Consider the following 15,586-nt stretch of genomic DNA (forward strand, 5'->3'; position numbering starts at 1 on the left):
TACATACTTTGTTTCCCATTCTAGACAAACTAAGATATGTTTATTACCAAAAAAAAAACCCAAAAAACCAGCTAATCTTTATTGTTTAGAAAAAGGCAATGATGGCTGATCATTAAAATACTGTGTATTAAAAATCTGTAGGTATCACTAAGATAACCTGTAGCATATTCTCAGGCAGGAGGTGGAAGAAGAATGTACAGTCCATATTAACAAATAGTGTTATGTATTCTCCTACAGAAGACTTCACTGAGAACGCTAGTAAGTCATTGGTGTACAAAAGGAACAGGATGTGTAAGAGTAGGGGAAAAAAGGATGAAGTATACTTTTATTAATTACAGTTTTCTTACAGTGCCTCATTAGCCCTGATGACAAAACCCATAGCAATTTTTTTTTTCATGGCAGAACACCAGGCACTTTAAGCAGACTGCTACAAGATCCCCATCTCCTCACAAGACAATTAGGTATGCTGTTTTAACACAGGTTTCACTTTATAAAAGCAATGTACACATCATAAGAAGCTGGGTTAGATGTATCAGGGTTCTAATCTGTGCGGATCTCGTAGTCGTATCGAAGGTACTGTTATCTTAATCCTATTGCAATTTGGTTGGAGAAATGGATTCTTCAAAACCATCTGAATGTATGTTTGAACTCACTGACTGAAGCATGCCCTGGATGTACTGTACACAACTGATTTTTAGAAAGGGAGGCAGTTTCAGATACAGCCAGCGTATGGAAGACCACCTGAAAACTGTAGATGTTAATCAAGGCTCATCCTTCAGTACTACAAACCATAAAAATATGAAAGACTTCATAAATTTTAGGTGTGAGCAAGATGAAGAGAGGGGTAAGCGGGAGGAGTTTCAGTTTGCTGAAGTACTTTGACTTAGTGTTTTTGGCACTATTTACAAAGCAGGACTTTGAATTAAAGTAAATTTGCATTCTGATTTTCTTTAGAATCTTTTTGTACCTTTTTTCTCCTTACTGGGAGGAGCGTATACCAGGCATGGCTAATGCAGCAGGGACTCAGTATCTTGTTGGAATTGGAGTCTTGTCCTGATAACAAGCACCTGAATGTACCCACTTCCTAGGATTTTAGAATAAATAGGAGCATTGAATGTTTTCAGGGTTTTTTTCCCCCTACAACTGAAGCTCATCTTAGCTACCTGCAAACTTTAGCATATAATACATAGCCTCTCACCATCCTTTACTTCAAACCTTAAAAAATGAAACAACCATTTCTGAGAGTACAGAGTACCTGCATACACTTAAAAAAAGATTATTTAACTCATACTGAATATTTCAGTTCACTTTTAATAGCAATATTGTATCTTAATATCTTAAGTTTTCAGTTATTGTAACTTCAGGTGTACCTGTATGTCATTTGCCTTACTTCTCTTAATGTGTATTTCTACTACTAGACTGCTAGATCCTAAAGCATACAAATTAGTTGATTTACTGCTAGTCATTTGGAATATTCTAAGATGTTAGATAGCAACCCTGCTTTAAGTGAATCCTGGCCTTTAGATAGTATCTTACCTAGTGTTCTTTAAATCTGTATCCTCTAAACATGTTTATGTCTTGCAGACTGTAAAAACCTGCTTGTAATCTGCTATATAGATCTATGGTGAGATCAGTCTGCCCATTTCATATTTTCGTAAAATGACTTCGTTTGAAATGTTGTTACTTAAATAGTTTTTAAAATATTACACTCAGGTTTTCATAGGATGAAGGTACATCTATCAGAAAATTTACTTGGCAATGTGTCTCTCTTGTAAGCCGTATTACTTTTGGTGGCTGTGCTAGGACAAGATCGTAGAGAGTTAATGGCAGAGCTGATGGGCCACTTGCATGCAGGGAGTCCTTGCACATTTGCTGAGGCCACCAGTCTGGCAGTATATCTGCTCTGACAAACCAGAGCAGATATCTGACTGTGGAAATTGCTTATTCTTGTAGGAATGGGAACCTCAATGCCTATAGGCAGGACAGTAGAAGAAAGTTGCCAGGGTACACGTTTGGAGAAGATAGGTAAGGGTGACTGTCCTACACAACTTTTTGGGCTAGAGTTAATGTAGATTCAGTGACACTGGTATGTAAGAAATGTGCTTTTAATATGCAGTGTTGTTAGTTTTGCTAAATGCAGTGGAACAAGAATAACATCATACCGTTAAGATGCAAAGAATGAGACTGGTGCACCAAAAGGTCTTGTTAAAGGGCATAGTACACAGGAAAGATTAGACCTCACCAGGCAACAGAAAACAGGAACTAGTTTCAGCTAACATGCACCTGTACAATACTCAGAATTTTTCAAATAATTATAAAGCATAGGTGCTTCCAGAATCTTCTCTCTGCATTTTCTTATTAACACCCATCTAAAAATCCTGTATATTCAAGTCTCCTGAAATACATACAAAGTCCTCTAACAGTTAAGATTTCTTCTTCAGGACTTGATGTAGCCAATTAGAGGCTCTGGAAGCCTTTACCTGATTTGGAACAAAGGTAGTCATAAATGCTGGAAGGATGAAGATTTGGACCTGTAGCTCAGCTACTTGGTACTTCAGCCTCCTCCTTTTAGCACCCTTTTTGGAGCTGCTATGTTGGTGTCAAGGTAGTATCCCATCAGGTGGCATTTGCAAAGATGTCTTGTAGAAAATAAGCTTCTTAAGTCCTATTTTAAATCAGATGCATTTATTTTCATGTAGACTAAAAAATGTCTCCGGTTATGAGCTGGCTAGTTATGCAGGTGTGTTCACAGGTTGTTTAATGTTTGTCCTGTTGTCAGTAGGAAGAGATTGGGAAAGTGGGCATAAGCTATAGATGAGCAGACTAATACCTGTGCAAGACAACTTGGAGGCATTAAGAAATGTGGGATGGACATAAAAAAAACCCCATCTCTCAGCCACTAAAATATCTACAATTTATATAACTGTCCTAGTTTTAGTGCCTAATTGGAAAGGATTTGCAGCTAATGATCCCTAATGAAGGGAAACATGTTTTGTCCAAAGGAAAGCCCTCCCAGCTAGCTTAAATAGCTTGTTCTTTAGGCATACTGGTTCCTGAAAGGTACCTTGTTCAGCTGCCTTAACTCTAGCCACAAAATCTGTGGCCAAAGGATGAAAATTCCAGTTTTTTAGTGTCCTAGCACTACTTAAGTGCTTTGGAAGTGTGGGACCCTCTGTGAAACTTCACAATATGCACTATTTACACTCTGAAAGTCACTCCAGTCTTTTACTGATCTGTTTAGTCTGAGTATTCACTATTAAATGACAGCTGCTATTCAATATTTTGATTCAGGAAAGCAGTGTCAGCTTCTGACTTTGTTTTTCTCATTCAGTCTTTATGTATTTCCTTCTAGATAGACCAGCAGTTTTGAAGTGAATTTGACATATTTCCCTTTTCTAATCCATGTATTTACAAGACATTTTTATACAATCTTTCCCTTAAACAGATGATAACAAGCTATGACCTAACCCAGTTGACTGGCACCCAAAATGAATCCTTGTTTAGTTTCTCTAACACAGTTTTCAGCTGATTACATGCACTCTGGAGATCTTCTTTCACCAGTACAGTGTCAATTAAATGGCCATACTGCTCTTCAATGAATGCTGCTGAATTAATAATTTCCTGCTGTTCTTCATCCTGCTGATCAACCCAAGAAGATGGTATGAAATTTACAGCATGTCTTTTTAATTACTAGCATTTTAAAGTATATTAGCACAAGTCATTACTTTGAAAGGAAATTAAACGAGCTGCTACCATTAGGAAAAGGTATGTACGATATTACAACTGAGATCAAGGAGCCGTATGCTACTGCTGGAATTTGGTAGGCTGTTTCAAAAATGCAAGAGGTGATAGGGAAGCAGGGAGAAAACATGTTACAGGATGGACATAAGATGGCGACAGTGCATTTTAGGAAGTTAGAATCGCTGCCTAATCTAACACCTAGAAATCATACTCCTCAAAAGTTGAAAAGGAATGCTGTACCCACTGTACCCAAATTCAGTAATTTTAAGGGCTTACATGGAAACTTACCAAGTGAACTAAGTTCTGTTCTGCATAAATTCAAGCTCAGGTTACCCAGCGTAATGAGATTATGCACTCTTAGTACTTTTGTTCACATTTACACATCACCAGTTTGCAGCTGGTCTAGGTTTGGTCCTTGTAAGACATCCACATGCTGCATTTTGTGTGTACCTGATTAATAACCTGCGTGGGTATCACCCTGGAGGTATCAGGAATAGGTGGCTACCCTTACCATTTGGTGGGGCTGCTCATCAGAAATGTAAAATTATTACTAGTTTATCCGAGTTCAGTAGGAGCTTCCCTGCTGCAGCCTTGAGTGATATACAGAGATCCACATGGAAGACCTGCACTTTGCTTGATGTTACTTACATAGTCAAGTTTTAAGGGAGTCAAAAATCTAGTTCTAAAGTTCCAGCTGAAAGGCTCTATGTGCACAGGACCCACTTAGTCCCCCACTCTGACTCTCGCTGTCACAGAAGAGGAGCTCTTCCATATCATAGAAATGCTAGCCCAAATACTTCTTTCATGTCTAAAAGAAAGAGATTAAAGTTAGAATACTTACAAGACTGGCTGAGATTTCTTCTGACATGGGAGATTTTAGGACATGTTTTTTCTTTTCTGGAATGAGAGGCTTCACAAAGATAACATAAGGCTTAAACTCAGGAGTCCTCAGGTGCTTTACTGCCTGTGAACAGATGTTTTTTTGTTACACCATTTAAATTTTTTTTTTGTGTTTGTTACATGTCAATGATCTACTCAAGCTGGGTTCAACAGTTTCACTAGTACACAATGTGGTGTGAAGTCCTGTGTACTATATATCTGACCACAGTAACCTCTTGCTCTTCAAAAGAAAGGTTAATGTCAGTGTCCTGGTTAGCTTACAAGAGTATATAGCTTCATGGAGCATGGTCTTAACCGCACACGTGCCTTGCTATGCATTGTGATACCAGGAACAAAAACATGGCAAAAGATACTGAGAAAAGTATAAAAAAAAAGTTGACAGGCAAGTTATGGTTTGCTTAAGAGGCCAAACACTGGAAATTTTAAACCTGGAATTTATCTGAGGTAGTATAAAAGTCTTCTCCTAGCTCAGTTACAAAATCTGAATCAAAATTTCAAAGATTAACTCCCAGTATAGAGGGATGAAGAGCAGGTATACTGGCACTGGTTACAATGCTAGTAACACTTCAGAGGCAATAGGAAGGAACAAGAATGAAAAACCCATCCATGCTCTTAAGTATTCTCTCTAGGACTTGAGCAGGCTACGACAGTGATGCACATTTCTACAGCAAGAGAAAGATAACCACAGTGAGAACTGATAAGGTGTCATCTAGGCTGTATCAAGTAGACATCTAGGAATTGTAAACACTGCACTGCTTTCTGAAGTGCCCTATTCTGCTTGACTAGCAGTCAGGCCACCAGTTAGAAACACAAGTTCTGAGAGCATCATTGTTCTTTGCAGGGCAAGTAGCCACAAATGGTGAAACAACATCAGTTACTTAGGCTGGCAGCCTAGTAAGAAATAACTTAAATACTTGCTTTCTTTAAAATAAGCTGCAGAACTTACTTCAGGTACCACATCCACCAAACAAACCTTCTTTTTGGCCATCACGGACCGGATTGCCTCAAGACTTGTACCGTACAGGTTTTCTTTGTATTCTCCATGTTCCACAAATCTAAAAAGTCAGTACATTTTTAAGTACCATCCACAAACAATATTTAACTTACAACATTGATAGCTGTTTCCTGAAGTCACAGTAGTCAAAGGAGGGGGGGCAGGGAGGGGGCAACGGTGGTTCTTTTTTCTGATTATTTTTTTCCTTCTGGTTGCTTAGTACCAATAGTTGTCTTTATATGTCAATAATAGCTAATCAGCACTACTGACAAATAGGGGAAGAAGCTGCATTAATTCAGTTGACTGGTGTTCAAGCCTAATAGAAGAAAGAGGATGTTTTTCACAGAAAATAGAACAAAGCTGGCAAGGAAATGGGACTCCAATTCTTCTGTCTTCTGGGAGACTAGCCAAAAATCTGTACTTTCAGGAAGCTCACTCAATCTTACAGAAAGTCCTTTATATCCACGGATTCAGTCTACAACACACTTTAAAGTGGACTTATGAATAAAACTTGTTACCCATCATATTAAATGGAGAATAAGTAGGCCCAACTAAATATCTGTTACTTTCACTAGATTCAGTTCTGACCAGTCATACTACTTACGATATGCAGGCTTAAATTCTAACTTGTGATGCTCCTACTAGTCCTATGTTGTTTCTAAATGGCTTCTTACTAAATTTCTGAGTTCACGCTAACAGTCCAGACTGAATAAAGAGCTTTTTACTTGGGAAGCTGAACCCTTCTAATACAGCTAGTCCAACTTTACACCTGCTTTTGGTATTCATATGATGTAAGATGTAACTAGCAGTATTTTTGAAATAGTCAATTATGCCAGTATTTTAAAATTAACTCACTTGTTTTGCTGCACATCTGTCTCAAATGATTGCTTAGAGACAAAGTTGTATTCTACTCCCTCCTTCTCATGACTTTTCTTTGACCTGGTTGTATCTAGAAGAGAATGGAAGCAGGACATAGGAGACAGATCAGCCTTTGCAAACAACTGTATTTTCTCAGTTTAGTTCCAGTTACGTTTTCATGACCTCAAACAAGGTAGTTAGTTACACACTGGCAAATTCAAATTAACATAAAATAAACTTAATCTCAAAAATTTTAAGACCAAAAATGAAGTTGTTTTGCTCCCAAGCGTGGTATAACTAACACATTATTAGGAGGCATACTTCTCACACCTGGTAGAAGCAGTAGAGTATGTCCTACGGAAAAGAGTATCTCTTAACTCTTTGGAATATTGGACTCTGATTTTCCTTGAAGTTTAGAAAATAAGAATAGGAAATACATAAAGTCCTATTATGTTGCCTCTGAATTTAGAGTAAAAATATCCCTGGCTGTTTTCCCACGCTACTGTGAAACCTACATAATTATGTGTGTCCCTTTTGATGTCGTAATTTCCTCTAATAATTGTTATTATGTAGGACAAGCTTCAGTGATCATTCTACAAATCTATGCCTAGCCATAAAAGTGATGTCTGCAGTTTTCTTGTGTACATGTTTAAATTCAAGTAAAAATTACCCATATGGTTTCTACTGCTAACCGATTAAAGGTCTGCCTGACAGACGTTTATTGAAAGTCTTAAATAATGTATAAACAGTGCCCTCAGTGTTAATTTTTTGGATTGCAAAAGTAGCTTGTTGGGGAAGAATTTTTTTTTGTCTTTTTTTTTTTTTAAGAAAATAATTCAGAAAACAATTTTCAGTGTAACTCTAGCCACAAAACCATGCAGCAGAATCACTAATTTCTCTGTCACTGTGACTGGCTTGTTTGAACAGCCTAGATATGCTAATCAACAATTTAAAATCTTGTAAGAATTTTGACTTGATTTATTGCTGTCTACTTTTTTTCTTTTAACCTTTAGCTGGTATGATATTCCAAAGAAAAATCATCCTCTTTTAAACACACATAATGTTTTGGCTGAATCTTAAGATACTAGTTTTTCGCGCTAGTTCTTTTTGCAATTTACAATCTTATTTTTTTCTTCCTGTATTCAGTTTCTCATTTTTTTAATGGACACTGAGACAATGCAATCTGTTCACTTGGGAAAATACAATTCAAAAAAATCAACTGAGGTGACAGAATTCCACAGTGCATATGTGCCAAGTTACATAGTGATCTATTCAGCTATTAAGGGCAAACGCATTATATTACAATAAGAAAAATAATTAGAAGTACTTCCAAAATATGCATATAATCAATAGTCAAAACACAAATTACCATTCATCAATGCAACTAGCACTATACTATTACACAGCATTTATGGAATACAGTGGCGACACGTGAAAGTCGGTAAATTTTACTCACGTGGAACTGCAACACCGTACTCCTGTGGGTTCTCTGACACAACCTTCTGCTTGAGCTCACTTAATTTGGCCCCCAAACAACCTAATAAAATAGAACTGACTGACAGATTTCTGTGTGGAATGAAATACTGCAAAGAGAATAAATAATATCGATTTCACAGAAATAATAGTGATACAGGAGTGTGCTTGAAGAAACCTGTACATGAGAGACCTCACCACCTGCCACATTCTGCTTTAAAGAACATCATCAGGAGCAAACTGAATCCTTGAACAGCTGTTGGACAAACATTTGTCAGGCACTAAGTCAGAAAATCTGTAATCTTAGCAGTCAGTTTTACGAGATACCCTTGATTTCTAGGACATCCTGTGAAACTGGCTTAACACAAAGCTGTTAAGCACACTGAATTAAAATTGCATGAAAATTTTGTTAGATAATTCTAACATCTACCTTTTCATCAATTGTTCTGACAGTGTAAATGTGCACATGTTTGAGTGAGGACCAATGGAAAGTGAATCAGAAAAATAAGAAACAGTCCTGCATCATTATTTTTAGAAGGATTTGGTGAGTTTGGTTGTTTTGGGGGTTTTTTTTTGGTTTGGTTCTTTTTTAAATGTCATTTAAAAGAAAAGAACAACCTCTGACCAAAATTAGAAAAACCTTTAAAAAAACCACCAGAACCACAAAAACCAAAACCAAGCATCTAAAGAAAGCCTCTTGGAGTGCAGGTGGTAAGGCAAGTGGGAGATATGTGAAAAATTTTGAATCAGTTGTGTATCTTACCAATCAAAACCACCAGCCTCTGCTGTTCGCCAGGCTGCTGCTGATATTTCGTGACTTCTTCATACGTTAGGAACTCTGCTGCGTCTGCCTGCTCTGTTTGCTTTCCTTCGCTCATATTGTTCTCCTTCTCTTTACGACTTAATCTAAAGCTCCTGCGTAAGCCAGCTGTAGAGGAAAACAAAAGATACATTAAACCATGTCGCCACTTACCTAAATTTTCAGGCTTGTTCAGCTAGAGGTTCCTCTGTCTTTGAATACAAGTTACTCTCACAATTTTTTTTTTATAATCAAATCAGTGCATATATGCTAATCTTATAGATTAAAACCTTGCGTATCAGGTAGAAAACCAAGCACCCAATCTATAATAAACCCCACCCCCGTATCACCTTGAGTTGCCAAGTGTTGGCTATGCAAAAGTCCAATTATGCCTCTGCACAGAGATAATCCAGTTTATGAATGTATGGGAAATTAAGTCTAATGTAAATAAGCTAGTTTTTCTTTTTTAATGTGGGGGTGGTTTTTTGGGGTGGGTGTGGTGCAGTTTGGTGTTGGTTTTTTTTTTCCGGGGTGGGGGGTAGGGAAGAGGAAAGGGATTTTGGTTTCTCACCTATGTACTGTCCGTTGAAATATCCTTCACAGTCACAGTCTTCTGTAAATTAAAAAGTGGGGTGGGAGGTGGGGGGACACAGGGAGGGTAAGGGCACAGGGGAAAGGAGAGTGAGAGGGGAGGAGTGAGATATATTAAACAATGCCTGCAGTACCAGTCTGGCTCATTGGTAAAGGAAGGAGTTTTATATCCCGCATTCTATGCACACGCTTTTCTAACACAAATATTAATGATAAAAAAAATTATTTGCCTTGGCTAGTGGTTTATATTTTAAAAAATCCTTGATGTCAATATTGCACAAGAGAATTTTACATCTCAGTATTTACAGTTCCCAGAATTTATGCTCTTTAGCATTCATTACATTTGATCAGTGCTGCTGCTAAAAGTGTAATATTCAGACTTAAGTAAAAAAGAAGACTCTGCAAACACAGAGCTCTTTTTTTAAAGTACAACTTTATAAATGGGTATGATTGTGTAACAATATTGCCTCTTCTGACATTTCAATATCATTTGGGCTTGAAAAAGGGCGTCAGAGATGACTGAAATATGAGCTCTAAACATCTTCATTTTGGCTAAGTTAAATTATCATTGCTTATTAATTCTTTATTAAAGAGGTAAAGATTTGATGCTTTTGTCATACACATGTATGTAAAATAACATGCAAATCTATGTTAAAAAAGCCAATCCACCCCTCCTCAAACTATGACCTCCCCCAAGCCCCCTAAAAGCATGCAAAATAAAGCCATGATACTTGGCTGCAAAACACTATACTGCAATCCTAAGACAAATATCGAGTTCTCATACTTCCTGAAAGAGGGCTACCTGGCTTGTTAAAATTTAGGTACCTGAGCCCTGCAATACCCACAGAACTCTACTCATTTTAAGAAGGAGGTGTATGGTTCTGGGACAAGCCCAGCCATAGGCAAAAATATATGCAGCTTAGATGTTTAACAAAATGCACCAATCCAGAGAAGGAGCTTTGTTTTTTAATGAATAGTTGCATGCAGGTATGTAATCAAGCAATGCCAATGTGCACTTATAAAACATTATGCCTGCATTAACAGAAGATACTAGTAGCAATATATGCCTATCCATAGCTAAGATAAGAGCTATTTTCTGTTGTCAAAGGTAGGCTCAAGTTGCATACTTGTGCTTTGGATAGGGTATACCAGTCACGGCCAGCTAATGATAGAATATGATTAGTACCTTCACCGAAGTTAATGGAATAGCAATACTTCTCAAGAAGCATGTGTAATGTAAAAAAACCACAGCATGCACAACTCAACAGAAAATACCTGGTATTTGGAAAGGTGTGTGGTACAGTGACATAAATTGCATAAGCCCAACACAGTTGCTCATAATGAAAATAACAAAACAGTCCAAATGAACAGTGAAGAAAAATCAATTTGGATTGATACAGGTGCTCTAAAATGTTAAACCCCAATATTTCTTTATTTTTTCTAAAAATACCAGATACAAAGACTGCATTTAACTTGCAACTCTTTCAACCTCACTGAAAAACCTACAGCACATATAAATGCATGTCAGAAGGCACAAATCTTTTCTCTTGAATCGGGAATAAATTTGGAAGTTATCATGACCCAAGTCCAAATTAAATTAGTTTAAATAATAACTCTGAAAGAAACTGCTGTAGGAACGAGCTATATCTGCTATTCCCTTTGCTTGGGGGCTTAGCAAGTATTTTAGAAAAATGCATTGGTTGTTTATATTGAGACAGCAAATGAGTTAGGAGAGTACCTACCTTTATCAGAAGACTGATCATCTGTAGGTAGCATGAAAGGCAGAGTTGGTATGACATTAAAAGACTGGCAAATGATTGAGTAAAATTAGAGGGAATGGAAAGGAAGGTTCTTCTGGTCTGATTTGCTTAACAGGCTTTTCTATCTTAAAAAAAATAATGCAGTAATGTACCCTTATCAACTGGTTAAAGACTTTTTTGCTAAAATTTAGTATTATAACCAGTTATCAGCTCAAGAATGTCTCAGAAAAAGCCTAAGTAGCAATCCTCATTACATGCCTCCTAACATTGAAAGTAATGGAAACTAATTTGGAAAAGCTTAATTTAAATCAGTAATGTTATTTTATAATTTGGTTGATCATCTTCCTTCCTCTTTGTATCAGAAGAATACCTGTATCTCTTCATGAGATATGCCATGCACCATGGATCAGAAGTTCACTTATATCACTGAAGAAGGACAATTTCCAGATTCTGTATGAGAGTGACACTCCTAGCACAATGTCTGGCTTCACACAGTCACAGGGCTGCCCCACGCATCAATAATAGCTGTGCTGCGGTATCCAACAGCAACAGGAACATTATATTCTGGGATAATACAGAATGTCTTCTGCCTTTCATCACTGACTAGCAATTTCATCACAAGTAGCAGTTTTTGTGTGAATAATTCACTGACAGAGGCTTCAGAGCTGTAAACAAGAATCACTTTAAAGTCTACTTAAGACCAGCTCTGTAATGCTAAGCCTGAAATGCAGATGGTATTGCCAGCTCCAGTGGTTTTTATCCTCCTTAAAGCTACCGTTTATTTTCCTCCAAGCTTAGACTCATTTCATGCACTTATGTAAGAATTTCAAGAAGTGTGCATTGGGTTACTTTTGCAGCTTTCAAGTTTCAAACCGTAGAAAAAATCTGAACACTAGCAAATTTTAAAGCATCTGAACAATGTGTAAGGCCTCATGTTCTTGAAAGTAGGAAGAGAGGTACAGCCCTGTTCCTTGAAAATGGGCGCTAGCAACACTGGATAAAGCTTAAACCCAAATCCTCTCATGTGGCAGCTTGTATCCATGCAAATCAATTAATGAGAGATTACGCAAAACACATTCAAACACATCATTATTGAAATAACAGAAAAATACTGAGAAGTTCATATGAACTAAGATGTTACTGAACGAACAGAACAGACTTACATAATGGTTTCTTCATAGTTCTGGGGTTCTGCAGAGTGCCTACTGTTCTTCTGTAAGTCAATCGTCTAAATAGAAAATAATTATATTTTAGCCTTGTAAGCTCAGAATTATAAAGAATTTATAGCAGGTTATATGTATAGCATTGAAAATGAATGAAGTAGTGCTTTTCCTTGAAAAGTTCCTTTCCTTGAAAAATAGAAAATGTCTCTGATTCAACATTTTAAAAGACTTTTTCTTTAAAACTATGATGGTCCCAGATTGCTACTGGTAAGTCACTGAGAGAAGATTCTGAAACATTTTAGGCTTTCATACATCAGAGCACAGAAATCAACAGCACGTTACTTTTATCAATGTAATTTTTTTCTATTTGCCCCCCCCCCAATCTTTTTTGCAAGATTAAGAAAACAACTATTCTAATTCTGCTGAGAATCCAACTTTTATTTGCCATTTTTACAAGGGATGGGCAAAATTCCTGTCTGCTGCAATCCTAAAACTACTAACCTCAAAGAGTACTCAAAAGTAGGTAACAATTGTGCAAAATGATCACTGCAGCTACATATACTTAGAAATTATCCATTGCCTTCCAGATCAGTTTGGAGTTTTCTGTTATTTAGTAGTAAACAAACCAAGTTACCCAGCTTGTGTGAAAATGTAAGAACAGAGAATCAAGCAAAATTTTCTGAACTGTTAAAATCATGACCCAGAGTTCAACTCCTAATCTCCCAGTCTTGAATTTGCTCAACACCCACTGCCCCCCACTGCTGCCTCTAAAAACCCAACACCAACAAACCCCCAAACAACCCAGCACAAAAATCCAACCCCCAAGAAACCCCTCACTGTTGGCAAAGGAAACCACATTTTCTTCCCAAGTGTTTTTTTGCAAGTGACCAACATTCATAACAGACTAAATAAGATGCTCAGGCATGTACACAGTCACTCAGGGGAAACACACTGAAGCACCTTCTTTGTTCTTGCATACATTGAAATGTAGTTTACAACATCTTAAGAAAAAGGACAAAGAAAAAAAAAAGACTGCAGTGCAGCAGCATCTGTTGACATATATGCATTCACAGGAAGAGAGATAGAGCTGTTCAGGCAGAATTTGCCTAGTATTTCAAAAGAGCATTCATATAGTGGAGCGAAGTCCTCTGTTAGAAACCTTATGCAAATCTTGGAAGCCAGCAACAGAATCAGACCTGTTTAATTCTTTGTGACACCTACAATCCAAAGAAGACATATCCAGCAATTTGGAGTAAGAATCACACAATGAGACCAGTGGCCTAAATCAGATTCCTTCTTAAACAGAAGACTTCTGTACTGTAAATACAAGACATGAGGGATATTTTTACTTTAGAAGATATACATATCTTGCTGTGAAAACAGAGAAACTTCAAGCTCTAGAAGGTATCCAGGTTCAAGCTAAATACTCTCTTAGGAGCCAGAATAAAGATCAGATACACTTTTTTTTTACTACTACAACATGCATAAATTAAAAACTGTTACAATAAATCATCATTTCCTCTTATACTATGGAAGTATAAGTCTGTGAAATACTGTGTCTCCATAAGTCAAGAGGGTCAAGAGACTGATCTTCCACATTTCATTTCAGTCATGTTTGTTTAGCAAGTGCTTCTGTCCTCATGCTACAAAGCATAAGTCAATGGCAAACTAGCCAAGGAAAGCTAGGAAGTTTATTATATAATTGGAGAAGATGGAGCTTTTTAGCACTTTCCTCTAAGCATCTGGTATTCAGCCTGGCATGATCCTGCCCTTTTCCTGTGAAAAAAAGCAGCATAAAATCAGTGTGACACTGTATGTGTGAAAAAAAGTCTGTAATCTTCATTGACAAACCTTTCTTGGAACTGTTTTGAGGGGATCAAGCCTGCTCTGAGGTTGGTATCTCCAACACGCTTTGCTTGCCACCATGTGGGATCATCTTGGCTTACAACTTCTAGGACGTGTCGTCTCTTAAATGGCAGCCCAGCCTCCTGGCAAGGAATGGCTCTGTCTTCTTTGGGATTATAGCAGAAAAGCGCCCTCATAAACACCTTTAAAAGAAAGTAACACATCCTTTCTTCTTGTCCTATTTAGAATTTCAAACTACCTTTAAAAGGCTTCCCCAGTACTTACACTGCTATCTATATATAATCTTCATGTCTCCTTTATGCTTTACGGTACTGAAAAATATTGAAAACTAGCAAGCTGCATCTGTATTTTGACTTACAAAAAATAACTTTCAAGCAGATACCCAGTCATTATGTATTGGTATTGTGGAACATGGGACTCAAAGATCAAAGTCACAAGAAACACAGTTCACAGTCTACGTAAGTACAAAATGCAACAAAGGAAAAAAAAATGAAGGGGAGGGAGAAAACAATAAAGAGGGATTTATGGCAAAGTTGCCCAATTATAAAGACTGTCCATAAAATGTTCTTTTAATGCATCAAAATCTACTATTCAACTTTGGATTTGTATCTTACCACTATTTAACAGATCACAGTAGAACTACTTTTAAAAGTGATTTGCAGGGCTTCAAGGAAAAATTTGGCAACTGAGAGCACGGAAGCAGAAATAGAGGTTGACAGAGGAATCCTGTAAGGGACCAGTTGAACAGGAAGTCATTGCTGATCAAGGAGGGCAAATGAAGCACTCGTAGAGGTGTGTTGATGTTTGCAGTGGGCTAATGGGGTCAAATGATGAATGCAGCTCTGTTTGCCAATAGGTCTGTTTTGACTCAAGTGAGTGGCAAAATGCCCAGAGATAATGGAGAGATAGCAGCTGTCATGGTAAGAGGCGACTGGCAGGAGCATCAATTTTAATTACGTGAACAAAAGGAAGAGGCTAGATTTCAGAAACGCTGTGAAAGAACATGTGCCAAGATGATGAAGAAAAGAGAAGTCATCTGAGTAGTTCTACTGAATAAAAGGGCACTGCATTTTACAACAAGAAACTGCTCTACTATCTTTTTAGTTCCATTATGGGTGGGTCTGTGACACTCCTCACTGAAACAACAGGAATCTTGTATTTACAGAGATGCCAGAATTGTGTAAATATGAAAACACGTGCTTCAGTATTTCACTAAGTTGCATACCTTGCTGTCTTTTAGACGATCTTCTTCTTTGATGGCTGGAATTATTTTTAATGTTATTGATCCCTGAGACTGAGCCTAAGAAAGACAGTAATGTTTTTTTACTTTGAAAGCAGGACAAGGACACAATGCAGACTATTCAAGTTCCAATTTAGGAGCTAGCATCTGTCTCCTCAGAACTTTAATAGGCCAAGCTAATCCACTGTCTAACTTCATTAC

At 37.4% G+C, this 15,586-nt stretch overlaps 1 protein-coding gene across 4 annotated transcripts in view; it reads right to left on the minus strand.

The window, feature by feature from the left end:
* Positions 1-298: 298 nt before the first annotated feature.
* The window catches only part of MPP3 (MAGUK p55 scaffold protein 3), a 32,017-nt gene continuing 16,729 nt past the window's right edge, over positions 299-15,586 (minus strand). Inside the window, exons 9-19 of one of the 4 annotated variants that reach the window (XM_075036662.1) lie at positions 15,371-15,445; positions 14,131-14,327; positions 12,280-12,344; positions 11,099-11,119; positions 9,337-9,378; positions 8,730-8,894; positions 7,950-8,030; positions 6,491-6,584; positions 5,615-5,696; positions 4,583-4,705; positions 299-3,639 (exon numbers count right to left, since the gene is read on the minus strand). In XM_075036662.1, coding sequence (XP_074892763.1) covers positions 3,457-3,639; positions 4,583-4,705; positions 5,615-5,696; positions 6,491-6,584; positions 7,950-8,030; positions 8,730-8,894; positions 9,337-9,378; positions 11,099-11,119; positions 12,280-12,344; positions 14,131-14,327; positions 15,371-15,445 — 1,128 coding nt within the window. In that variant the 3' untranslated portion in view covers positions 299-3,456. Of the gene's footprint in view, positions 3,640-4,582; positions 4,706-5,587; positions 5,697-6,490; positions 6,585-7,949; positions 8,031-8,729; positions 8,895-9,336; positions 9,379-11,098; positions 11,120-12,279; positions 12,345-14,130; positions 14,328-15,370; positions 15,446-15,586 lie in introns of all 4 variants that reach the window. The other 3 variants (XM_075036660.1, XM_075036659.1, XM_075036661.1) reach the window with 3 other exon arrangements.

Source organism: Buteo buteo, chromosome 9 (genome assembly GCF_964188355.1).
Source record: "Buteo buteo chromosome 9, bButBut1.hap1.1, whole genome shotgun sequence".
In the NCBI taxonomy this organism is placed as follows: domain Eukaryota; kingdom Metazoa; phylum Chordata; class Aves; order Accipitriformes; family Accipitridae; genus Buteo; species Buteo buteo.